Raw genomic sequence first — 25579 nt, 5'->3', positions numbered from 1 at the left:
GTCATTTGACAGCATATATTCCTGACTGAAGATGCTAAATGATAGCCTTAAGCAAAAGCAGCAATATCCCTCAATATGCTTTACAAAATTATTTGTACTCCATCATCTTGCTGTGGCATGTATGTCTCAGTAAATCCCTAAAAGAGAGTATTGGGTTATTAAAAACAAGGGCGTGCCGGCTCCAAGCTCCTATACTCCTCCAAGCAGCAAACGCCCCTTCAAATTGGCTAGTGTGACGGTCTTAATCTAGTGGTAGCACTCTTGTGTGTATCAGGTAATCAGGAGTTCAAGTCCCATTCCAGGTCTTGAGAACAGAACCTAGGCTGACATTTCAGTGCAGTACCGAGGCAGTGCTACAGTGCCAGAAGTGCCATCTTTTGGATGAGATGTTACACTGAACCCCTGGTTCACCTCGAAGGCAGGCATAAAAGAACCTATGCAACAGTATGTAGAATAGCAGGGGATTGATCCTGACCATCCAACATCACAGAGAGATTATCTGGTCATTTATGTCACTGCGGTTTGTAGAATTTTGCTGCGTTGCTACATTTCCCTTCAAGGCAATTGTTCTTCAAAAGTGATTGGAGTGCTTTACAGTGTTCTGCAGTCACTGAAGCTGCTATATAAATGCAAGGTACTCATGCTGTAGTCACAAATGATTTATATTTTGGTTGCAAGGGGCATTGGGGGGGGGGGGGGGAGGAGAAGAGGACAAGACAGGTACAACTGTGCACATAGCTTATTGAAAAGAATTACAGCGTAAGGAATCTGCAATTGGGTGCAGCAAAAGCCTTTGATGTGCAAGTGCTCTTCCACTCAGTGAGAAACACAAAGTGCACTTTTAAAATCTAAAGGGAGGAAGGAAGTTACAAATCTGGAAACCAGACTTGGTTTAATAACATTTATTAAATGCATTGCAAGCTTAATTATAAAAGTACACTACACAAAGTATTGAACATGCTTTTAAAAACATTTATACAAATGATAAAAGTAGATTCATTTCTGGAAGCAACTGCCTTGGTTATCACATGTATAAGTGTACATTCTAAAATGTTACATTCATGAACTTCTGGAGCAGGGAAATTATACAGCAAACAGCATTAAGTTGTAAGGCCTCCAAAATCTTGCCTTGGTCAAAAATGTGTCAACCTAGGATGAGTCTAAGCAGACCAGGTTCTCTTGGTTTCTTGAATAGTGAGCTTTGCTTTGTAGTTGTGTTTCATTCACTCAGGCTGTGCTGATTCCAATCCAATCCAGGTTTGGATTAGGAAAAACACTCAAAAAGGTGCAAGAGTGGTCACTTTTAAGAGAAACTCATGTGGTGCATTGCTGGGTTTGTTCTGACTCAGCAATAAACGAATCACAAACAGTGACGAGTACATAAAACACTTGCAGAATGATGTTCGGCTAAGTTTTTTTTGGTACTCATACAAAGTGAAGGATTAGCCACTTCTCTGCCAATATCAAGTACGCCCAGATGACATACAGCATAGTCAGGTACAGAGTAAGTTCCCTTCGCTCTGTTCCAACAACATGTCTCTTAACAGCAGCACCTCCTACATAGCAGGTGACTTGGTCCAGAGGTGGAACAGAGTGAAATTGCCAGTTTAGTGCTAAATGGTCCAAACTTATTTTATGTGCAACCACTTTAATCACATTGATTAGGGCTGCACTCAGACCAGCTTCAAGGTAAAAGGGGCAGTGCACTAAATACAATGCCCGACCCAGTAGTAATGTTTTTTCCATTCCCAATAAGTTTACTGCCCATGGACAGGCTTGTGATCATATGCCACCGTTTAATTATTTTCTGATGCAACTTATTCTTCAAATGCAGATCCGATATGTTCTAGACTGTAAAGCAGCTTGTCCATGCAAGATGGTTAGGGACAGATATGGAGCACCAATGATTCAGGTCAAGTTGGTATGTTCTCTGGTGAAATGAGCACACTAAAACCCCACTGTTACACAGCAAGCTGATGAACTCACTTTCCCACCATTATCACATATGTGCAAGTATAAACAAAATCATTTCCCCACTGTTGGCATTTCGATCAGTGATAATAATGTTTCAGAAACAATCGCTCTAGCGCCAGGCACATCGATTTGACCGCAAGTATTTAAGCAGTGTGTTTTTAATATAAAGTAATAATGAATTTTTATGGTACAACAGTTTCATTGTGAAGCTTAATTTATCAATAAACAGTGAATAATACCACAGAACATTCCTACAGCAACATTACACACTATAAAGTAATCAACAAATTGTTCAAACAGATTTCACTTCTCAAATGAAACTTTCGAATCAGTTTTTTTAAAGAAGCATTTCCTTCTCCCTTCCCAATCAGGCCACTGTCCAAGTTTTTAAACCTCTCGAGCACGAGTGACTACCTCAATTGTTCCAACACAACATCAACACCCATCTCCTCTCTCCCTGCCTCAAAGTTGGGTTCAGGTGGTTAGTCATTGTACTGGTTTGCTGAGCCCTGGACACTCCTACCCCATTTATATGGTAGGATGGCAAGGCCCCCGAATGGGGTCAAGTTTGAACGCTGCAGTGTTTACATTACTACAATCTGCCCAGAATCCAGCCAATCCCATCAACTCAGGATGGGCATTATGCTGCTACATGCACAGCTCCATTGGTCGATTCTAGTGTTACACTTGGGCTTTGATTGCACTGCACTAAGGCCAGCAGCATTCCCTACAAAACTCACAGGCAAAATGGTGAGGTAATGCACCACTTGGAGTGACTTTTATTTGAAATTACACCATGAAGCTAAACCGACAATAGATTCACAAAGCAATGATTCGGCAACAAAAACTAGACTTCAGCACAAACAGGGCAAGAATTTTTAACGTCTTTCATGTTTGCTCACTCACATCAGGCAATCCAACAGCAGCTGGGTTTAATGGGCAATAGTCTAAGCATACATGTGCTTATTCGTTGAGTTCAATTTAATTGCTGTAGCTGGCAGAGTACACTTGAGGACTACTTTCCTTGCAGGAGAGCAGTCAGGTGTATGACAAATCACAACAAAATATCTGCCAGTCATGGGAACAGAGGATTTTGGCAAAGTTGACGGGTACTTCCCAATTATGTAGACTCAGTTTAAAGAAAGAGAAGGAAATTCCATTTGATAGGAAACTCTTACATTTAATTCCCCCCTCCATATTAAACTTGAGTTTTTACACATAAGAGGGTCTTTTGTCTTGCATCATCAGGCTGCTGCACGGATTGGTCAGTCTGAAGTACCATTCAAGAGGGACACAGCAAAAGTCAATACTGGCCAATTACACAGCAGTAACTAGCTGATACTGTCAAACAAATTTAATGGGCAATGCTCTATTACACATGCATCATGGGTGGGTGGAACTCGATAGGTAGATTTTAACCATTTTCCCTCTACATTACATTTATGGAAAAAGCAACAAGAAATATTTCACAAAGGCACCGAGCATGCTTGCTCTTTAGACTGTAATAGGGTTGCAAATCTGTGTGGTAGCTTGCTTTTAGAATTCTTGGTGCTCACGATGGTTCTGTTTAACTAGTTCCCATCCAGACCATCAATATATTGGTACAGGCAAAATAGTGGAGCCAAGATTTTAACACCTAAAGTTCAAAACACGTAGGTTCTGTAGAATATATTCAAATCAAAAAGGTATTTATAAATAAGCTATATGTTTTGATACAAGTCCTCCAATTACATATATCGCACAGATTAAAGGATTATTTAAAATTATGGGGAAGGGTAAAGAGATGGTGTGTGCAACACTTAATTCCAAAAATTCAATGGCATCACAATGAAATCCTTAGCCAACCTAGCAATCCTCTCAAGGACTCTTAACCACACAGTTAAATGGAATTGGCTTTCTTTAAACTGGACAGGTTTTAGGATTGTGGCTGCATTGTGAGATGAAGGTGGAATGAAGGCATCTGTACGTCACCATGCTAAGTGTAAATGTGCAGAGAATATTATTGGCTTCACCAATGAATGGTTAGCATGCAGTTCAGTTTGGCTATAAAACAAACATTCAGGCAGATAACTATAGCGACAGAAACGCGAAAAGTGCAATGGTAAAGCCACAGTCCATTCGGGTCTCATGGACATCCGCATGCCGTGAATTTGTCCATCACTGTGTACATTTCACTATGACTCATTGCTTTAACAAATACAATCAAATTGTTCAAAAGTGGAAGCAGTTACATATAGTGAAATATTAGAAGATGTAGCCCCTTGGGTCTAGCTGTCAATCCATCACTAATGTAAACCAGTACCCTTGATTACTGTTATTACAACATGGAAAAAAAAAAATTAAAGTCCTAATCAAAATGGTCTGTCATTGGAAAACATACATAGAAGCTGTGGTCTAAGTTTGCATTCAGTTACATCACTTTCTTGCCCCCATAATGTTTTGCACCAGGTCCATTGGAAGAGGGAATACAATGGTGGAGTTCTTTTCTGCAGCTATGGTGGTGAGGGTCTGCAGATAGCGAAGCTGCAGAGCTGCTGGAGATTCAGAGATCACTATAGCCGCTTCTTTCAAGGCCCTGGACGCATTCATTTCTCCTTCGGCCGCAATCACCTACAAGAACAAACAGGGTCAGTGGCGTGGAAGAGAGCTCGGGAGGAAGACCATGAGAAAAGCAAATTCATTCATAATTGGGTGAACAGAAAATCTTTCTAGATTAAATTAGAGAAGATACAACTTGACATGTTTAGTTGGGGTAGAAAAATTCAAGAGGGGGGAAATATTTGCACTGTGAGACTATTAAAGACAGTTCTGTTGAAGTCTCACTCCCACCCTTGTGCCTTCCTCTACCTACATTTCCTCAGATGCTGTCTGAACTGCTGTTCTTTTCCACTGAGCATTTGGATGATTCTAAAACAGATCCTATTTCAGAAGGAACCCAGGGCAAGAGAGAATCAATCAAATTTGAGGAGAGGAAGAGAGGGGCTGCTTATTTAGCACATCTCGAAGTGCTTCATACCCAAATGCTTACTTTTGACGTGTCGAGACTGACAAATTAACACAGAGCAATAACCCACAAACGGTAAGTAAGCAGTTAATCTGTTTTTGTTGGTGTTGTTTGAGGAAGTAATGCAGTCCAGGGCATCAGGAGAAGCCTCTGCCCTTCAAATAATGCCATGAGATCTTTTACATCCAGCTGCATAGGGAGACAGGAATGGAGTTTTGGGTCACATCTGGAAGATGGCAGCTTTGACAATGTAAGTGCTCTACTAAAGTATTTGTGCATTCAAGCCCCACTCAAGGATTTGAGTATATCATTTAGACAATCTATTGACATGGAGGTGAGTGCTTATACTCTAATTTAGATGCTGGGATAGTTCTTTTTTGTTATTTACAGAAACAGTAGATAAGGATAATGTAGTAGGCTTAATACATTTGGATTTTTGCAAAGCCTACAATAGGGTACTGCATAGCAGATGCATGACTGTGGTCAGAACATGTGAGATGGGGACACTCAGTAGAATGGACAGCACACTGGCTACAAAACAGAAAGCACAGCAGGGGTTAAAAGGGGCTAACAGGTAAAAGGTAGCAAGTGTATTCCACAAGGATCGGTGTTGGGATCACCGCTGATCACTACAGAAGCTATTTTGGACTCACGAATCGGAAGTACAATTTCAAAATTGGTGGACAAGGTGTAGTTAATATAGTGGAGGACTGAGACAAAATATAGGAAGACATTAACTTCCATAGTGAGCCTGTAATTGGCGAATGAACTTCAATATAGATAAGTAAGAGATGGCACATTTTAGTAGGAAGAATAAGGACACATACTCCTTGTAAATGAAGTGTCTAAATGGGGCAGAGGGATCCGAGGGAACAGATACGCAAATCACTAAAAATAGCGACGCACGTTAATAACGCCATTACAAAAAAAAAGCACTGGGGTTCATTTTTACAGGGAGAGAATTGAAAAGCAGAGAAGTTGTGTTAAACTTGTACAGAACCTTGGTTAGACGATATAGAGTACTATGATCAGTTCTGATATTATATAAGAGGATACAGAGGCACTGAAAAAGGTGCAAAAAAAAAAAATACTAGAATGATTCAAGAACTGAGAGGTTATATGTATCAGGAGAGATTGAACTAGGGTTTTTTTCCCTCGAATAAAGAGAAGACTGAGGGCTGACCTAATGAGAGATCTTGATTATTAAAATGTTTGCTAAAGGTAGACATAGAGATGTCGTTTCCGCTTGCGGGGAAAACCAGAACTAGGGATCATAAACACAAGATGGTCACTAATAAATCCAACAGGGAATTCAAGAGAAACCTCTTTACCCAAAGGGTGGTTAGAATGTAGAATTCGCTACCACATGGACTAGATGGAGGTGTACAGTGTAAATGCAGTTAAGGGAAAGCTAGATAACATGAGGGAGAAAGGAACAGAAGGATATGTGAATGGAGCTGGATGAAGGGTGGGAGGAGGTCTTGTGCGGAGCATAAACACCAGCATGGGCCTGTTAGGCAAATGTCCTGTTTCTGTGCTGTTAATATATGTAATATGATGGAAAACTCCTGTTTTGCATCATCTATTTTAAACACTGAGCCGTTTCAGGTTGCAACAAAAAAAATGTAAAGCATTTCATCATGGCCTTGTCAGTGGCAGGAGTAAATTCCACACACACACTCATCATACAGAGCAAGTGGAAGGCTGCCAAATACAGAACCAGAAAGGGGAACAGCTTGTATTTTTTTTTAAAAAAAGTTCTATCAACAGAAGTTACGTTAAACCAGCCTCACTAAGGGGGTTTTTCAAAATTTCCAAATTCCTGGAGCATTAAAAGCACAAAAAGAAAAAGCATACAGGAGGGAAACATATAGAACACATTGCATTTTTGTATTGTGAAAATGGAGATATCTGCTGACATATGGATCACTGTGTACATCTGCTGTCCACTACCACGTTAGACCCAGACCCTGAACATTACTGCCAACGTTCCTTATTCCCGAGCTTCGGAAGAGTGACTACGATTGTATTAGCAAAGCATTCCCATTCCCAGTGGGACCATTCAGGTCAGCTGATGCCTGCCAGTTCAGTGCCAAAACTAGGAGCAGTTTCTTGCTGCAGACTTGTTCTCTTTAGGAACTATTTGGACCCACCAAAATCATTTGACTTTGAATCTATATGACAGGCTATGGAATGAAAAAGGTCAGAATGCACATCCAGGTTTGAGAGATGAACGGACAGCATTCCAACCAACTCCATATAAAGAAAGGTACACAAATCAGCTTCTGTAATGATTCAAAGTTTCAAGATATGTATATTTCATAAGAATCAATTCTATACAACTGGAGCCAGTGTATTTAATATGCCAGCTCTGGATAAACAGCAAATCTTTCATAACAATCTTACTTTTAACAAAAGAAGCAGGGAGGGGCGGAGATACAGCACGTGTTGAGCTGTAGGTTTTTTCCAGTTGGACTGGTTTCGAGTCACTTGCGCCAACAAAAGCTGATACTGTTCATGTGACATATTACATCAAGTATAAAGTTTCTGCACCATATCAATGTCAGGATTGATGAATTCTGTTGTGTTGTGCGTAACCTTGTAAATACAGTCCCAAATACAGTTATTAAACGAAAAGCAAAATACCGCAGATGCTGGAAATCTGGAATAAAAACAGGAAGTACTGGAAATACTCAGCAGGTCTGGCAGCATCTAAGAGAGAGAAGCAGAGTTAACATTTCAGGTCGATGACCTTTCATCAGAACGTCTGTCACAGATCTGAAATGTGCTCTGTTTCTCTCTCCACAGATGCTGCCTGACCTGTTGAATATTTCCAGCACTTCCTGTTTTTACTTAAGCAAGTTATTAAACTGCTGTCAAGTGCTAGAGCAAGGCTCAAGAAAATATGTGCACTCAGTATAAGTGTCTCCAAGAAGGCTATAGCACTGCAATTCAAGTTAGGAGAGTTGAATGTTTTTCAAGTGACCCACATTGTTATCAATCTTAGATAAAATGCTTTATTAGCCAGTGTTGTGAGTATATCTGCCAATGATTTATATTAGTAATTGTTTCCCAAAAAGATGTCTCAGATACAGAAACACTTCCAAGTGAATCTAAAAAGAATACAATATGCAAATTTAAAACCAATAACTTATTTAAAAAGCAGTCTTCTATATTTTTTTTTACAATCAACCAGAACCTGTGGTTTTATTCAAAATCAAGGCAACATATCAAATTTTAAAAAAAAGTTTGTTACAACTTGAAAAGGAATTAGAGAAGTTTTGCGATGACTCAGTTTATCTACTCAGTAGCTGGACCTTGGGTTCGACTGCAGTCTGTGCCCAGTTAGCTGATCCTGACTGAATAGTGTAGGCGTGATGCAAACATACAAGATCCTGAGAGCTCTTGACAGGGTGGGTGTGAAAAGGATGTTTCCTCTTGTGGGAGAATCTAGAATTAGGGGTGACTGTTTAAAAATAAGGGGTTGCCCATTTAAGATACAGATGAGGAGAAATTTTTTTTTCAGAGGGTCATGAGTCTTTGGAACTCTCCCTCAAAAGGCGGTGGAAGCAGAGCCGTTGAATATTTTTAAGGTAGAGGTAGAAAGACTCTCGATAAGCAAGGGGGTGAAAGGTTATCAGGCGTAGGCAGGAATGTGGAAATGACGTTACAATCAGATCAGCCATGATCTTGTTGAATGGCGGAGCAGGCTCGAGGGGTCGAATGGCCTACTCCTGCTCCTAATTCGTATGTTTATATGACCGAAGAACTCCCATGTTAGAGTGCTGGTGGGGGGTGGTGGGATTGTGAACAAACATGGCCAGGATTTCCATCCCAATAAATGAAGCCTATTCCCAGTTAGGACACCTCGGTTAGTTGCATCTTCTGCCAACAATCTCCAGCAAGGCAAATACAAAGAATTGACAATGGATGAGCCATCCTGCAGCTAGGACTCAATCCCTTCAAGGGTGGAGGTGGACAAGAAAGTACAAGGACACAACTTCACACAAAGCCGACAGTGTCAGCTTTGCTTAGCCAGCAGTACACTCACCCGAGTCACAAGGTTATGGGATCAAGCCTCACACCAAGACTAGAACACATAATGTAGGCTGACAGGGTTCAGCACTAAGGCAGTGTGCATGATCCATTCAGATCACTCAGGCAGGCATAAAATATTCCATGGGACCACTTGACAAAGCAGGGTGCATTCAGGCCAACATTCCTCCCTCAACCACCACCCCCATCATCGACCTGAAGCTTTAACTCTGCTTCTCTCTCCACAGTTGCTGCCTGACTTCAGTATTTCCAACATATTGTGTTTTTAATAGCCAACTCTTAGACCTCTGCCTTAGTTGCAAGAGAAAAAAAAAACTTGCATTTATATAATGCCTTTTAAACAATTCAAAAGGGTCCAACAAAAGTATTCTGTTCATAAAAAAAAAAACTCAAGAAAGACCCATCCGTGGCTCACTCAGGAAGTTAAGGAGAGTATTAGACTAAAAGATGCTTACAATGTTGAAAAGAAAATTGTGCAATTGGGATTGGGAATGTTTTAGAAACCAGAAAAGGGCCACCAAAAAGTTGATAAAAAGGGGAAAATAGATTGAGAGTAAACTAGCCAGCAATATAAAAACAGATTGTAAGAGCTTTTATAAGTACATAAAAAGGAAAAGAGTAGCTGAAGTAGATGTTGGTCCCTTAGAGGCAGAGGCAGAGACAGGAGAAATCATAATGGGGAATGAGGAAATGGCAGAGGCATTGAACAAATATTTTGTGTCTGTCTTCACAGTAGAAGACACAAGTTCCATACCAGAAATAGGCAGTAACCTAGGGGCTAAAAAGAGGAGGAAATTAAGGATACTGAAGAAATTTGAGGGACTAAAATCTGACAAGTCACTGGGACCAGATAGCCTACATCCTAGGGTTCTAAAAAAGAGATAGCCATGGAGATAGTGGATGCATTGGCTATGATTTTCCAGAATTCCTTAGATTCATGAATGGTCCCATCAGATTGGAAGTTGGCAAATGTTTCTACCTCCTTTCTTGAAAAGTGGTGTGAGAAAACAGGGAACTACAGGCCAGTTAACCTAACATGAGTCATTGGGAAGGTGTTGGAAACTATTATTAAAAAAGTCATAACATTGCACCTGGAAAAGGACAGTATGATTAGAACAAGTCAGCATGTTTTACTAAAGGGAGATCCTGTTTGACATATTTATTACAGTTTTTTTTTAAAAAGGATGTTAACTAGTAGGGTAGATAAAGGGGAACCAGTAGAAGTAGTATACCTGGATTTTCAAAAGGCATTCAATAAGTTGCCACATAAAGGATTAATAGGCAAGATAAGGGCTCACGGTGTTGGGTGTAATAGATTAGCACAGATAGAGGATTAGTTAACAGACAGGAAGCAGAGTGGACATAAATGGGGCATTTTCAAGTTGGCAGGCAGTGAATAGCGGGGTGCCGCAAGGATCAGTGCTGGGGCCTCAGCTATTTACACTCTATATTAATGACCTGGATGAAGAGACAGAGAGTAATGTATCGAAGTTTGCTGATGCTACAAAGCTCAGTGGAAAGGTAAGCTGTGGGGAGGATGTAGAGAGGCTGCAAAGAGATATAGACAGGTTAAGTGAGTGGTCAACAAGATGGCAAATGGAGTATAATGTAGGGAAATGTGAAGTTGTTCACTTTGGATGTAAAAATAGAAAAGCAGAATTTTTTCTTTTTATAAAAGGTGTGAAACTGATAAGTGTCGATGTTCAGAGACACTTGGGGTACTTGTACAAGGAATGCACAAAGTTAACATGCAGGTGCAGCAGGCTATTAGGAAGGCAAATGCCATGTTGGCCTTTATTGTAAGGGGATTGGAGTACAGGAATACAGAGGCCTTACTAAAATTGTACAGGGCTTTGGTGAAACCACACCTGGAATTGTGCGCGCAGTTTTGGTCTCCACATTTAAGGAAGGATATACTTGCACTGGAGGCGGTGCAGTGAAGATTTACTAAATTGGTCCCTGGGATGAGGGGGGTTGTTCTATGATGAAAGTCTGAGTAAATTGGGCCTATATTCTCTGGAATTTAGAAGAATGAGAGGCAATCTAATGGAGACGTACAAGATTCTGAAAGGGCTTGATAGTGTAGAAGCTGAGAGATTGTTTCCACTGGTCAGGGAATCTAGAACACGGGGACACGGTCTCAGGATTGGGGTCAGGACTGAGATGAGAAGAAATTACTTCACTCAAAGTTGTAAATCTTTGGAATTCTCTACCCCAGAGGATTGTGGATGCTCCATCATTGAATACATTTAAGGCTGGGATAGATAGATTTTTGGTCTCGCAGGGAACCAAGGGATATGGGGAGCGAACAGAAAAATGATCATATTGAATGGTGGAGCAGGCTCGATGGGTCAACTTCTGCTCCTATTTCTCATGTTCACATGTTTCACAACCTCAGGATGTTTCAAAGCACATTACTGCCAATTAAGTATTTTTGAAGTGCAGCCACTGTTGTAATGTAGAAAACATGGCACCCAAATGTGTACAGTAAGCTCATACAAACAGCAGTGTTATAATAGCCAGATAATAATGTTTTAGCGATTTTGTTTGAGGGATAATTATTGTCCAAGACACCAGAGATAACTTCCCTCCTCTTTCATATCCATTTGAGAGAACGGACAGGGCTTCAGTTTAATTTCTCATCCAAAAGCTGGCACTTCCCAACAGTGCAGCGCCCCCTCAGTGATGCACTGGAGTGTCAACCTAGATTTTTGTGCTCAAGTCTCTGGAGTGGGACCTAATCTTGCTGACTTCAGAGGCAGAAGTACGACCCACAGAACTATGGCTTGCACACTAGGGGTTGAAAGCGTGACAATCTACCTCGTCAACTGTGCTTTTGGTCACTTCCCCTAATCCTTCTCCCACCGCAGTTTTGCATGTTAGAAAAAAAACACTTCAGGACAAAAAAAAAAAGACACTTTGGGATTCAGTTTACAAGTGATTTGAGACATGACATTTGCCAAGTGTAGCCTGCTTTGGAGGAATAGGTGACTTTGGATCTATGGTTCCCCAAGCTCTCCACCACTGGGGTTTGCCTCAGGTCATGTCTAGATCTGCTGTAGACTAATTGATGGAGATTGATTGCCATAATTGGTCAACATGTCATTATCATATCATGTGACTAACAGGAGGTAGTAAATAGATTAGATAGACCTTAGTCTTTTCTCATCTAGCAATTCCTATATTTTATTCATTAAACACACTTTAAAAGTGCACGTTACTGTTTGTGGTTATCTATTTATATCCTGCAAGATGCTGGATTAAACAACAGAAACATCTTCACTTACTGGAAGCACCATACCTAAAGGCACATACCACCTGATTTCAGATACAGCATTATTACATAAGAACGAACTTTGATTTATTGGCTTTACAACAAAACCCAAGTAATTGCATTTAATCAGTTAAAATGATCTACTAAATGCACAAGTGGGAATCACGACAATTTTTCCATGGTTGTAACATTCAATAAAATGAAACTCCAATACAAGTGCAGGACTCAGTACTGGATCCCTCACTGTTTATGGTATATATTAATGATTCAGACTTGCATATAGGGGGCATGATTAAGAAGTTTGAAGAAGATAGAAAAATTGGCCGTGTAGTTGATAGTCAGGAAGAAAGCTATAGACTGCAGGAATATATCAGTTGAGCAGGTCAAGTGAGCAGAAAACTGGCAACTGGAATTCAGTCTGGAGAATTGAGAGGTAATGCATTTGAGGAGGACAAACAAGGCAAGGGAACAACAATAAATGGTAGGAAACTGAAGTATAGAACAGAGGGACCTTGGAATGGATGCCTACAGATCCCTGAAGGTAGCAGGGTGGTTAAGACAGCATAGGGGATACTTTCCTTTATTGGTTGAGTGTAAGAGCAGGGAGGTTATGCTAGAAAATGTATAAAAACACTAGTTAGACCACAAGCCACATTACTGTGTGCCATTCTCGTCACTGTATTACAGGAAGAATGTGATCGCACTAGGGAGGGTACAGGGGAGAGATTTATGAGATTTGCCAGGAAGGGAGAATTTTAGCTAAGAGGAAAGATTGATTGGTTGGGGTTGGTTTCTTTGGAAAAGAGGAGGCTGAGGGGAGATTTAATTGAGATGTATAGAATTATGAGGGGCCTAGATAGAGTGGATAGAAGGAACCTTTTTCTGTTAGAGAGGTCAATAACCAGGGGGCATAGCTTTACAGTAATTGGTAGAAGGATTAGAGGGGATCGGAGTCTTTTTCTTCACCCAGATGGTAGTGGGGGTCTGGAACTCACTGCCTGAAAGGGTGGTGGCAGCAAAAACCCTAATATGCAGTTGCGGTGCTGTAACCTACAGGGCTATGGACCAAGAACTGGAAGGTCGGATTTCAGCCTGCATGCACACGATGGGCTGAATGGCCTCCTTCTGTGTCACAAATCTATGTTTCTACGTAACCAACATTTAATTATTTACCTTTTTTTTCCCCCCCCAATTGTGTATATAATCCACAGCAGAAAAATTCGCCATTGGAGAAATATTTATACCGTAATGTTTATAGTTTTATGACTGCATTCCAGTTAAAATCCACTTTGGTGATGAGCTGCTTCAGACCATCTAATTCTGGCAACCCAAAGCAGCCTTTTGTGCAAAACATTAACAGTTCCAAGTAATCTTTAGTCCTAGTCGCAATGAACAAAGTCCAAATACACTGCAGTCCAAAAGAGACCTCACCAACTCCAGAGGCAGTGAAAGAACTCAAACACTCACATTCATAAATGTGTAAATGGCAAATATCAGAACTCATTCCCCTCCAACTAATGATCTAGGGCAACAAACAGATCAGCCGATGTCGATACAAGATAGCCCAAGATCAGTCAATACAGATATATGATAGGACTATCAAGTAACCTTGCTGCTAAGAAGGCTTTGCCTGTCAAAAATGATTTGCTTATCCCAGGGGGAAAATTGGACATCGAAATACAGTAATTGTAATGCAGCAGTGTTTATAGCTAGAGGAAGGATGACTCGCTTGTTCCTGGTGTAACAAATCACATTCACAATATGGACAAGATTGAACCAGATTAATGGATATGTTTCAGCTTGCTGACTGGTTTTTTGGATCTTCTTTTGCTGTCGAGCTTTTATTTTATTCATTTAAATGGGAGAAACAATATGTGACTGCGGTTTAGAAGCTATGCTGTATTAGAAAAGGTCCTGGCTGAAAGCGAACATTAGTTGACCAAATACAGAGCACTAGTTTTTTTTTTAAAAAAAAAGCTAAATGCAACATAAAACTCTCATCACTTTGCCACATGAAGCACGTTGGCGTCAATCCTCTTGGGCATTTGCTCTCATTTTGCTTACCTTGGCTCTGGCCTCCCTCGATGCCTCCGCCTCAGCTGCCATTGCTCTCTGGAGTTGGACAGGCAGTTTCACATCTTTGATCTCTACACGCTCAACCTTAATGCCCCATTCATCCGTTGCAACATCAAGTGTTGTCTGTGAAAGTCAAACAGTGAGCTTACTGGTACAAAAGGACCAAAGCTATACCCTTCCCCATCTCCAACCTTATGGTGCACAGCAAATGATACAGCATTAAAAATATAGTTGCCATTTTTCTACCTGGTCAGTGACACTAAGAAGAAAAAAAAAATCTTGATATAATGTGACTCCATTCAAACTGATAAATCACACATTAAGGCTGTGGTGTGGGGGGTTATTGGAAGAATCACCCAATCATAAACTGTAATACACATTGTTATGTTAGGAATAAAAAGGAAGACAACAGAAATAAGCAGGTTATCCGCATCTAAATGGTTCTAGTGTGGACCCTTTAACAAAACAGTTCAAAGGGCCTAGAGCATTAAACAATCTTTTTTCCTGATGCCAATAACCGGGTGTGTTATTGACAGCTTTAAAAAAAATGACTGAAGACTTGAGGGAAAAAAAGACCAAAAAAAAGGAATGGTAAATGCAGCAGTGAATGAAAAACAGAATGAAAGGGTATTGCGAAATATAGCAGCTTATCTAAAGAATGCAACTTGTCTAAAATTGGACTTTAAAGGCTGTTTGCACAGGACAAGTGGCCCTGACCTTTTTAAATATTCTAATCTTAAATAAAGCCATAAAATGCTTCCATGATCAGGATCAAAATATATAACTTTTGAAAGTCATGATTTTCCATTGCACAAAGTACTTTGTGCAGCTTCCAAGTATAGATGTAGAAGTTGAAATCACATAGCCCCATGTGCTGCCTCGCCTTTCAGCACCAGGAAATCAGCTTTACACCAAATATATTAATGCCTTGGATGAAGGGAGAGTTGCAGATCCAACTCTGCAGCTCGCATCAAATTAGGGGGCACAAAAAGTTGCATGGATATGGTAACAGTAAACTACTAAGGGACACAGACAGTGAGCGGGAAAAACTACTGCAGATGGAATTCATTGTGGCAAACTGTGAGGCCATCCACCTTGGATCAAAGACAACAGAATTGTTTTTGTAAAATATTCAACGATAAGGGATTCAATGGGATATATTTGGAGGAACTATACACTCTGGTGTGGGAATATAAAAGATGGCACAATCTCAAAATTAGAGTTAGGCCATTTAAGAGTAAGGATGTATATTTTCACACAGAAGTTGGTAGAATTCTGGAATTCCCTCCCTCAAAAGGCTGGGTCAAATTGGATTTTCAAGACCGAAAGAGATAGTTTCTTTTTGGGTAAGTGTATCAAGTGATCTAGAGAAAAGGTGGGAAATGGAGTTGAAGTACAGATCAACCATAATCCAACTGAATGGTGGGATAGGCTCAAGGGGCTGAATGGACTACTCCTATTTTTTGCCATTCATTATAGCCACTACTTAATGGTGCCCTTTTATATAAAAAAAACCCCCTGAAGATTACAAATCTAGCTTACTGAAAATATCAATTCCTCACAGGGTTCCAACAATCATACTGCTGACACACAGAAGACACTACATAGAATGTGTGTTGTACTATCCACACCTTGAGCTGCATGTGGCTTTAGACTTCCAGTCCTTATGTTATGGGTTACAGTGTTCTAAACACATGATGACCGGTGTATATATTCTGTAAATTACATGTAGATAATGTATTTTTGTTTGGTGGGGGGATAAGCTAAAATAGTGAAGTTTCACTTAAAAATCGTCTTGAAAACTTTTGTCACAACTGAGAACAATGTGTTTTTGTTTCATATTTGTCCTTTGGGATGTGGACGTCGCTGGCTAGGCCAGCATTTGTTGCCCATCCCTAATTGCCTTTGAGGAGGTAGTGGTAAGCTGCCTTCTTGAACCGCTGCAGTCGATCTGGTGTGGGTGCACCCACAGTGCTGTTAGGGAGGGAGCTCCAGGATTTTGATCCAGCGAGAGTGAAGGAACGGCGATATAGTTCCAAGTCAGGATGGTGGGTGGCTTGGAGGGGAACTTGCAGGTGGTGGTGTTCCCATGAGTCTGCTGCCCTTGTCCTTCTAGGTGGTAGAAGTCGCAGGTTTGGAAGATGCTGTTGAAGGAGCCTTGGCGAGTTGCTGCAGTGCATCTTGTAGATGGTACATGCTGCTGCCACTGTGCTTCTGTGGTGGAGGGAGTGAATGTTTAAGGGTGGTGGGATGGGGTGGCGAACACCAAATTCAACAAGTTTCTGACCCATCAGGCCGACTATTTAAATGCATAGGTGTGTGCAAGTATGAGCCAGTCACTTGCTTAATAAATATTTATTTGTTTGACACACAACTGCACCTACACTTTGGCGTTATTCAGTATCTGGAGTGAATCGTGCACCTTTACGCACAATATCAAGGCTAAATGATTAACAGAAGGCTTTACTGTATATTTCAAAAGCAATTTGAACAAGATTCAACCTTCCCCCTCCGTGCCCACCAAAAACTGCATACAAATGAAACGAAATGTACAAAAGTGTATGGGAGGAAGAAATAGGAGGACATGCAGTTGGGGTTAGATGAAGTAAGGTGGGAAGGCGGCTCGCATGGAGGAAAAAATACTGGGAGCGCGCAATTGGGCCAACTGGCCTGTATCTGTGCTGTGCCGTAAATCCTATGCACAAAAAAAGCATGAAAACAAAAGGTCAAGCAGGGTCTGACACTCACCTGCATGTTGTGTGCAATTTCCTCCCGGTCTGACAGAATCTGAGCCAGATTCTTTGTTCCGAGTACATTTCTTAATGTGGTCTGTGCCAAGAGGCGGGTAGCGGAGTCTGCATTGGTGATATTTGCAACAGCGAGGATTGCATTCTGAACACGGTAATAAACAACTCCGTCAACACTGACGGTCACAGAGTCCTTGGTGAGAATCTACACAAAAGAAAAAAGACAGACATTCAAGGGAAAGGTGGAGAATGAGAGCTTAAACTGAAGCAACAACATATCAGATAGAATACTGAACAATTAAACATCTTACCTCTTGAGGTGGAATGTCAAATGAAATAGTCCTCATGTCCACTTTAACAAAGGAGTCAGTACAAGGCAAGACAAAGAATAGCCCTACAGTCAAAAAGGAGGGAGAGGAGGAAAGCCATCAGAATAGTTACAGAAAGTGTCAAGGGTGTTGCACATTAAACAAAAAAATGGTGCTACAGACACAAGTGTATAAATTACAGTACGTTTCACTGTAATTAGCATAGAAGTCCTGAAATTGTTTTATAATGTTAACCTTTTCAGCATTTCAGATTAAAAATATTTTAATCAGATACATTGCACATTGGTTATGTTATGTTGAACATAACCACCCCTAATGTTACAAGAAAAAGTACAATTTTTAAGTACTACACACAACATAATGTTTGCATATTTAGTTCTGAACTCCGACAGCTAGATACATTCCCTTCTCCAACAAAACTCAACTATTTTTAAAACCACAAAGAATTTTCTCCTCCCCCAACACATGCACAGCACCAGATACAGCAGGGCTACAAAACAGAGTGCCTTGCTAGTTTAACAGAGTTTAATCGAAGCAGCATCGGACTACAGAAGAATACAGCTTCTGTTGCCTCAATGGAAAGGATTTCTGGATGTCACAAACAAAGACTTTTGTTCTAGGTCAGGCACTCAATGAAGCACCACATTTGTAAAAGAAAAGTTTGTTTTAACTGACAAGTTTTGAAGTTACAAAAATACAAACATTTACCGTAAATAGGCTGTTATACAGTTCAACATCAGCAACCCAAGCAATAGTCTAATGAGTTGTCGAAGATTATTACCTTGCATCTTACTCTAGACTGTTAAGTATCGCCCATCATAGAATCACACAGCACAGGAGGCAGCCATTTGGCCCATCGTACTTGTGCTAGCTCTTCGAAAGAGCTATCCAATTACTCCGAATCGCCTGCTCTTTTCCCATAACCCTGACATTTTTTTCCCCTAAAGGGACAGGTAGGATCGATAGAAAAAAATTACTTCTGCTGGCTGGGGAGTCTAAGACTAGGACATAGTAAAAAAAAAAGTACCAGACCTTCCAGGAGAAAAATTTAAAAGCACTTCTTCACAGAAAGGGTGGTACAAGTTTGGAACACTCTTCCACAAAGAGCAACTGATGCTGGATCAATTGTTAATTTTAAATCTGAGACTGATAGATTTCTGTTACATACGAACATATATTAAGGGATATGGGGCAAAGGAAGGTATATGGAGTCAAGTTACAGATTAGCCATGATTTCACTGAATGGCAGAATAGGCTTAAAAGAGCTAAATGGCCTACCATAGTTCCCATATCCAGTTCCCTTTTGAAAGGGCCAATTGAATCTATTTCCACGAGCCTTCCAGGCAGTGCATTCATTACATTGCTCTCTAAATGGAATAGTAACCTTCTTCTATTCCTTCCCTTCCCCCGCCAGTAATAATGCGGCTGTTTGCAAATATCTAATCGACATCTCATTCCACCTGTCTATTTTTAGATTGTTCAAATGTGTCTCGTGGTTGAATTGCGACATGCCTTCAGACAATTACTTGGGCTGGCATAAACAGAATGCTCCTTCGCCTTCCCCAATTTCAATTGCACAGTCATTATTTCCAGAGCTCCAAGTCCCCCAGTGCAGTATTCTCTGATTCAACTCTCTGGCTTGGGTAACAGGTTAGGGGGTCATAAGGCTCATGTCTCTCCCCGCCCTCCAATTTGTCCCTTATAGTTTGGGGGGAAATGGAAAGACAGAGGCCAATCTTGGCGGAATAAATGGCCTCAAAATATAAATATCCCACTCCCCCATGATAAAAAGGACAAGATGCTCCTATATACAAAGTCCTTTCAACGGGAGGGAATACTTGCCATTCAAATACAGGGGCACCCATCAAATTAGAGTCTTTGCTGTCTTGCTCCCAGAGACAAAAGCATAGTTCAAAGCCTTCTGCAACCGACACAACAAGGAAGCATTGCCTCTTCATTACTTCATACCCCACCGTGCCCCCACAAATCCAGACCAAAGGGGGAAACTGTTAGAAGTCTCAGCGAAATTGCTTGCTTTTGGCTTATGAGGCAAGTCCAGGTGGAACCAGACAAATATGGTGGGGTGGGAGGAATCTGATGAACACAACAAACAGGATGGGGGTGTTGTTGGGGGTGGGGGGGGGGGGGGTGCGTGGGAGAAAATCTGAAATCAAACCCTTTGGACACTGCAGAATTTTTGGCCAAAATTAAATGCATTTCGAAGCCTGCATATTTTGAAATGCAATGGTATTTATAGCTTTACAGGCACCAGACAGCCACGTTAAAACAGTCCCTTACAACTCTCCACATTAGGAACTGAAAATCCTTTTTGGGTAATGCTCGAGAAAAAGGCTTAGGAGTTACAAAAGCTGCTTAAAAGAAAGATATTCAGCACTGTGAAAAAGGTTACACAAAACAGAGGGTTTTCCTGCATTGCTGTGCAGTTTCTGACCAAAAATCGATTCTCAACTCTCGCCATTAAGGCGAGAGAATACGTACTTAGAAATTCAGACATCAGCTGATAACTGAGCAGCAGGGCTGCCTTCCAGCATTCAACACCAAATAATTAAGTAATGGAATCTGGAATCACATTGGAAAATTTCATGATGCAAAAGGGAATCCATCCGCCTACACAGAATCTAAATTTGATTAGACTACATTTATCAATGAGCTGTTAGCTCAGCCTATTTGTGTCATAACAAGCAGCTGGGATCAGATTAGCCAATCCTTTTTTTTTCTCTCATATGTATTTCTTTTTTCCAATTCCTCACCCCCAATACAAGCGGTAGACCAACTTTTATTATGGGATTTCCCCACCGCCTTCCCCAATAATAGTCAAAGAGCTACATATACTTCACCCAAGAGAGGGGATCAATGTCAACCTTGGCGGACTACCAGGACACACTCAGCAGCGAACCAGTCAACGTGATGCACTGAAAACAAAAGACATGAAAAATATCTCCAGGTTTCAGGCCACATTCGCACCGTGAATAGTAGGTCTGTCCCGACCTGCAGCTTCCAAGAGAGGCTGAAGGTTAACTCCAGCCAGTTGATATTTATTGTACTATTCTACTAGCTACACCACGTTCTATTCACAATTCTTACAAAGTAGGCTTTCCATTTGAAACAAACAATGACATTGCAGATGCATTTTTACAGTCATAGATCACTTGGAACCAACCTGGCAGTTTTATATTGGGGGTGGGGGGGGGGGTGAATCTTTGCATTGAAAATCGACATCAATTTACAGCACAGATTAGGATGTTATATCAGATGTACACAATTATTATTTTTCATTCAAAAGATCCCTAGAAAATGGATAAGTTTACTAATGAAATGCCTGTGGTGAAAATCCAACCACCATGGCTTTCCACCCGGGCACAGATAGCTGAGTGCGGTGACCTGCTTTTAACTTATCTCTGGCTGGACCTCAGCAAATTTTAAAATGCTCCACAACTCATTCATCGATTGTCTCCACTCAAAACCAAATCAGTTTCCACTATAACCTTTGCTAAGTTGTATAGTTCCTGGCATACTTTGGAAAAAGTCAAGTCGCAAAGGGAGGGAGACAAAGACATCACAACCCAAGTCGGAAACAGGTCATAAAGTTCATTTCAGTCATCGAAATCGACTTGGCACAAGTCTCTGTACAAAGACTTTCTCTGGCCTCTCAGCTGTAGGTTAAACAGGAACTTGTTTGTTTTTTCTTGTTTGCAGCTCACTTTATTTCACACTAGTAATTTTACCTCCTATAATCTGTGAGCACGAGACAGCTCAAACATGGGGGGGGGATAAACACCTCCACAATCATTTCCATTGAGGAACTCCATTGTGAAGCACCATTAACAATTTCCAATTACTCAAGTTTACTCAAGAGATGTCATTATATACTTGTGAAAGATTTCCTACAGCTTGAGACAAGAGGTTCTAATTGCGAAATGCATAGTTTGGGCTGATTTTAGGGACCTTGCTGCAGGTCTCGGCAGCAGACGTGGAAATAGGCACCATGTCCACTAGTCACATGGGCGACTGTCCCACCGTGATCACACAGTGGGCGGCCATTTTGCATAATGGAGGCATTAGGTGACAACAGAGCAGGTGCTGGTGCCATATTTCAAGCCCTGCTCTCATTGCTTCCTTGCACTCATCAAAACTCAGGCCCGTGTTACATTGACTATCTCCCTCTTTCCACTTGCAGGACAAAGGGGCCCATAAAAGGAGGATAGTGCCGGACTGGCCGAAGCATCCCAAAAATTCTGTGTCTCTTTCTCAACTATGGAGAGAGATTAGAATTGGCAGGGAGCCAGGGCAGCTGCTCCATATCAGATGGAGAGACCAGAGTCTCTGCACAAGAGAGGGAGGATTCTCTTCCATCGACATACAGCTCACTTCTGGAGAATCACATCATGTATGGTTGGCATGACGAGATCTGCACAGCCTAACCCACAGGTTTATGTTCTCTCTCATGCAGGTCGGCATTCGCAGGAGACGCTGCTAGAAGAGGGACATAATTCCACCTCTGAGGCGGATCAGCAGTCAGACGATCCACCATCACATGAGTCTCCAGCACCTTCCATCAGTGCAGATACTTTCACCTCAGTGGGTTTCTGCTCAGCTTTAGAATCAGGGTCACAAGCTGGTGAAAGCACCGCACTCGCACCTGAGCAGCTGGCCAAGACTGAGACTGCCGAGGCCACTGACAGTCAGAGAACTGTGGGTGGCCAGGCCCATGCTGAGCCCCAGGATCATGACAAACCCCTGGTGTCGCCTTGGCCATGATTTCAACACAGCAATGGCAAGGCGAGAGAAGGACGGAGGTGCCTGGAGTCTTCTCCCATTCCTCTTCCTTCTCTGGTGAGCAGAGAGGTTCAAGTGAACCTTTAAAGAGTCGACTGACCTCCACAGCTGGGGGCTCCCCTCAGGGTGCTTAGAGTACGAACAGCAGCTCCTCAGCCCCTCCACCAATGACTTCAACGCCTGGGGAAAGTCCTGCACCAGTGCAGGAAACCCTCAGGCAGCCAAAGGACTGCTCCCAAAGTCATCACAGGTCAATGGGCAGCCCTGCTGCTGGCACTGAGCTCACACCTCATAGAAGCGCTCGTAAACTTAAGAAAACTACCTAGAGAGATACTTGGGCATTCATATGCGTTTGAAATTTGACATGTGCTGCATCATATAAAGTTCTTTTGTTCAAGCCATTAACCTTCATTGGGTAAAAAAATTTTCTATCTTGAATTAACTGAGAGCTGCACTTTACCCATCCCCTTCAGTGGGTTGGCAATGTAAGCACAGCCCTCATTTGAATATGGTCTCCCATGGGCACTAGCGCATGGTGCAGTTGGGTGCTAGGCACAGAACATAAATAGAAAGGAGGTGACAGACGGCATGCATTGAGGTGAGTCTTTATTGGTTTTTCTCTGAGTGGCCATCATGGTGGCTGGAAACGGGTAAGTATGAGATTGTCCATTGCCTCCTTGGCTCGTCGTTCAATCTGCCTGGCCTCTGGTCCAAGGGCTTCAACATCCTGTGCTGCTTGCTCCTCTCCCTCCTCCACGCCCTCCTTGTCGGTGGAGGAGTGTCGCTCAGTCATGTCTTCGTCATGCAAGGCCTCCACCCTCTGCAGTGCTAGATTGTGGTCTGCCGTGCTCCACACAACAATACGCGAAACCGTCGCTGGGGCGTACTATAGGGCTCCACCGGATCGATATAGGCAACGGAATCTCATCTTCAGTAGCCCAATGGCCTGCTCGATGGTCGTGCGAGTGGAGCTGTAGCAAGTGTTGTAGCTCTCCTCCACTGCATTGCAAAGTTCCTCACAGGTGTGAGTAGCCAAGTCTTCAATGGGTAGCCATTGTCCCCGAGAATCCATCCTTGAAGGTGAGCGGCGGGGGGGGCAGAACTTGAACAGCTGTGGCACCTGGGACTGTCGAAGTATGTAAGTGTTGTAGCTGTTTCCCAGGAAGCGGGCACACAACTGCAGGAAATGCTTTTGGTGGTCGCAGTCCAGTTGAACGTTGATGGAATGAAAGCCCTTCCCGGTGATGAAGGCAGCTGGCTGGTCCGTCAGAGCCTTGATGGCTGCATGCATGCAGTCTATCACAACTTGCACCTGGGGAAATCCTGAATCCAACTGCCCTCTTGGCCTGATTGCCAGGATCAGTCCGGTAGCACATAAGGTCGCCAGCCCTCTTGAACAGGATACTGGACACGTCTTTGGAATGATCCAGACATATAAAAGTTTAGTGCCATTGAGACATTCAGGGCCACTGGCATAGGATGACCCCCAAATCCCATAGGTCGCAACTCAACCTGCAGCAAGGAGTGTAATTCGGTGACTGCTTCACTGGAGATGCGTGGTCTTCGCTGACAATGCCGCTTGGACATTTGGAGGTAGCTGAGTCAAGTCCGGTACGCACTCTAGTCAAGTGGGTCCCTCTTGGTATGGCTGGCGGCAGCTGCTCTCGTCGTGGAGCTTCATGGGCAGGCGCAGCTGCCTCCTGGGCCTCCCACCGTCAGAGTCGATACGTTACACTACGGGGGTCCTCTAAGACATGAGACCCAAGCCAGGTCCAGTGGACTGACAGAGCGTTGTCGATGCAGAGACAACCTTGCCTTGGCAGCTGAGATCTTGCTACTTCTCCTGGCAGAATCTCTGATGGCTCTCAGTACCCACCCTCCCATCAAGCAGTACAGACAACCAAACATCTCACCCAAACGTTTGGTCACTATCCAGCCACCCAAACACAAACCACACCCAACCCCTTGCAGAGCACCCCCGAGACCCCCACCTGCCCCAAGCAGAGCACACAGCACTGCAGCCTGGTAATGACCTCTGCACCCCCCTTCCCATATGCAGTATTGTACATGGCTGTCTACCCGTCGCGGCACTGAAGCCTCGCCTCGGTGCTGCCAGCTTTTAACGGTTGGGAATCCGAAGGCTTGACAGCTGCCCGCCTTCTACTTAATCCCAAGTGCCACCCCCCACCCACCAATCGAAACGCAATGAATTAGATGCAAATGCAGCAATTTAAAATACATCCCGTCACGTTGGGGTAGTGATTCCGTCTCACCGCTTTCCCACCACTGACTAAATTCGGAACCAAAGGCACGATGCCGGATGCTTCTGGATTGATTCTCTGACCACCCCCCTCCCCCGCACTACCATCCCACTCCAAATGGCCCTAAATTCAGCCCTTTACGTGCATCTAATACAGGAAAGAAAATCCAGTCAAGGAAAGAAAATTTATGAAGATTATCAGAGTAAACTAGGGCTTTTCCCATACCTTGTCCTCTCCATCACTATATGGCACCAAGAAGCCAAAAATAAAAATAGAAGATAGAGTGTCTATCTAATCCAAGGGGAGTTCATTGCATTCAGCTATTCAAAACTGCCTGCACATTTGTTCATATCATATGAACTCTCACATTGTTGAGTGGCCCATGCTAAATCTGACCACACTAATTCACGCTCTATCCAGAGAAACTTCCGACAGTGCTGCAGCTCTACTCCCTTGGCAGAACATTTAGAGGCATCCCTACTCTCTCTGGTGCTGTCCCACTTTACAAATTGAAGCCAAAGCAGGGCACTACTGAATAACGGGAGGGCAATATTGGAGTTCCTGGAAAGACTTGCCTAACTTGCAAGCTGCAGATCAGTTGGTACAGTGAGTGCTTTTAAAAACTAAATTGGAGAAGCATCGGGTTCAGCCCGTGGAAATTAGCTGATCTGCCTGACCCGTTGATGACCTTCGTTAAATTTGTGCTGGCTACATACAGCAGTATCTCTCCCTGCCTCAAGTATCAGTGATGTTGCTCTGGCCCCAAACTCAAAACTTATCCCTCAGCCTTGCTCACCCCTCTGCATCTTCCATCTTGGCCCTTGCGTCCATTCCTTTTGTGTCCCATATTCAGACCTCAGCACCAGTGCTGCCCTCCTTTTATCTCAGGCCTTGCTCTTTCTCCCTGCCTTTGATCTCAAAGTCTCCCAGCTCCAGACTTCAATCCCATTTTCTCACTCAGTTTCTGGTTCCCAGAAATGCCAGAATTTGCAAGAGCCATGTCTGCTGACCCATTTCAACAGCTGGAAGACTAGCTGCCTTGAGATGCAAGGTTTCTGCTC

General features: G+C 42.5%; 1 protein-coding gene across 1 annotated transcript in view; it reads right to left on the bottom strand.

The window, feature by feature from the left end:
• Positions 1-887: 887 nt before the first annotated feature.
• Positions 888-25579, bottom strand: part of stom (stomatin) — a 60044-nt gene continuing 35352 nt past the window's right edge. The window contains exons 4-7 of the mRNA XM_068012347.1: positions 17443-17525; positions 17133-17336; positions 14373-14507; positions 888-4584 (exon numbers count right to left, since the gene is read on the bottom strand). Coding sequence (XP_067868448.1) covers positions 4390-4584; positions 14373-14507; positions 17133-17336; positions 17443-17525 — 617 coding nt within the window. The 3' untranslated portion in view covers positions 888-4389. The remainder of the gene's footprint in view (positions 4585-14372; positions 14508-17132; positions 17337-17442; positions 17526-25579) is intronic.

Source organism: Heterodontus francisci, chromosome 32 (assembly GCF_036365525.1).
Source record: "Heterodontus francisci isolate sHetFra1 chromosome 32, sHetFra1.hap1, whole genome shotgun sequence".
NCBI classification, from domain to species: domain Eukaryota; kingdom Metazoa; phylum Chordata; class Chondrichthyes; order Heterodontiformes; family Heterodontidae; genus Heterodontus; species Heterodontus francisci.
The sequence above is the reverse complement of the archived record's forward strand: the minus strand, read 5'-3'. Positions and strand labels throughout refer to the sequence as shown.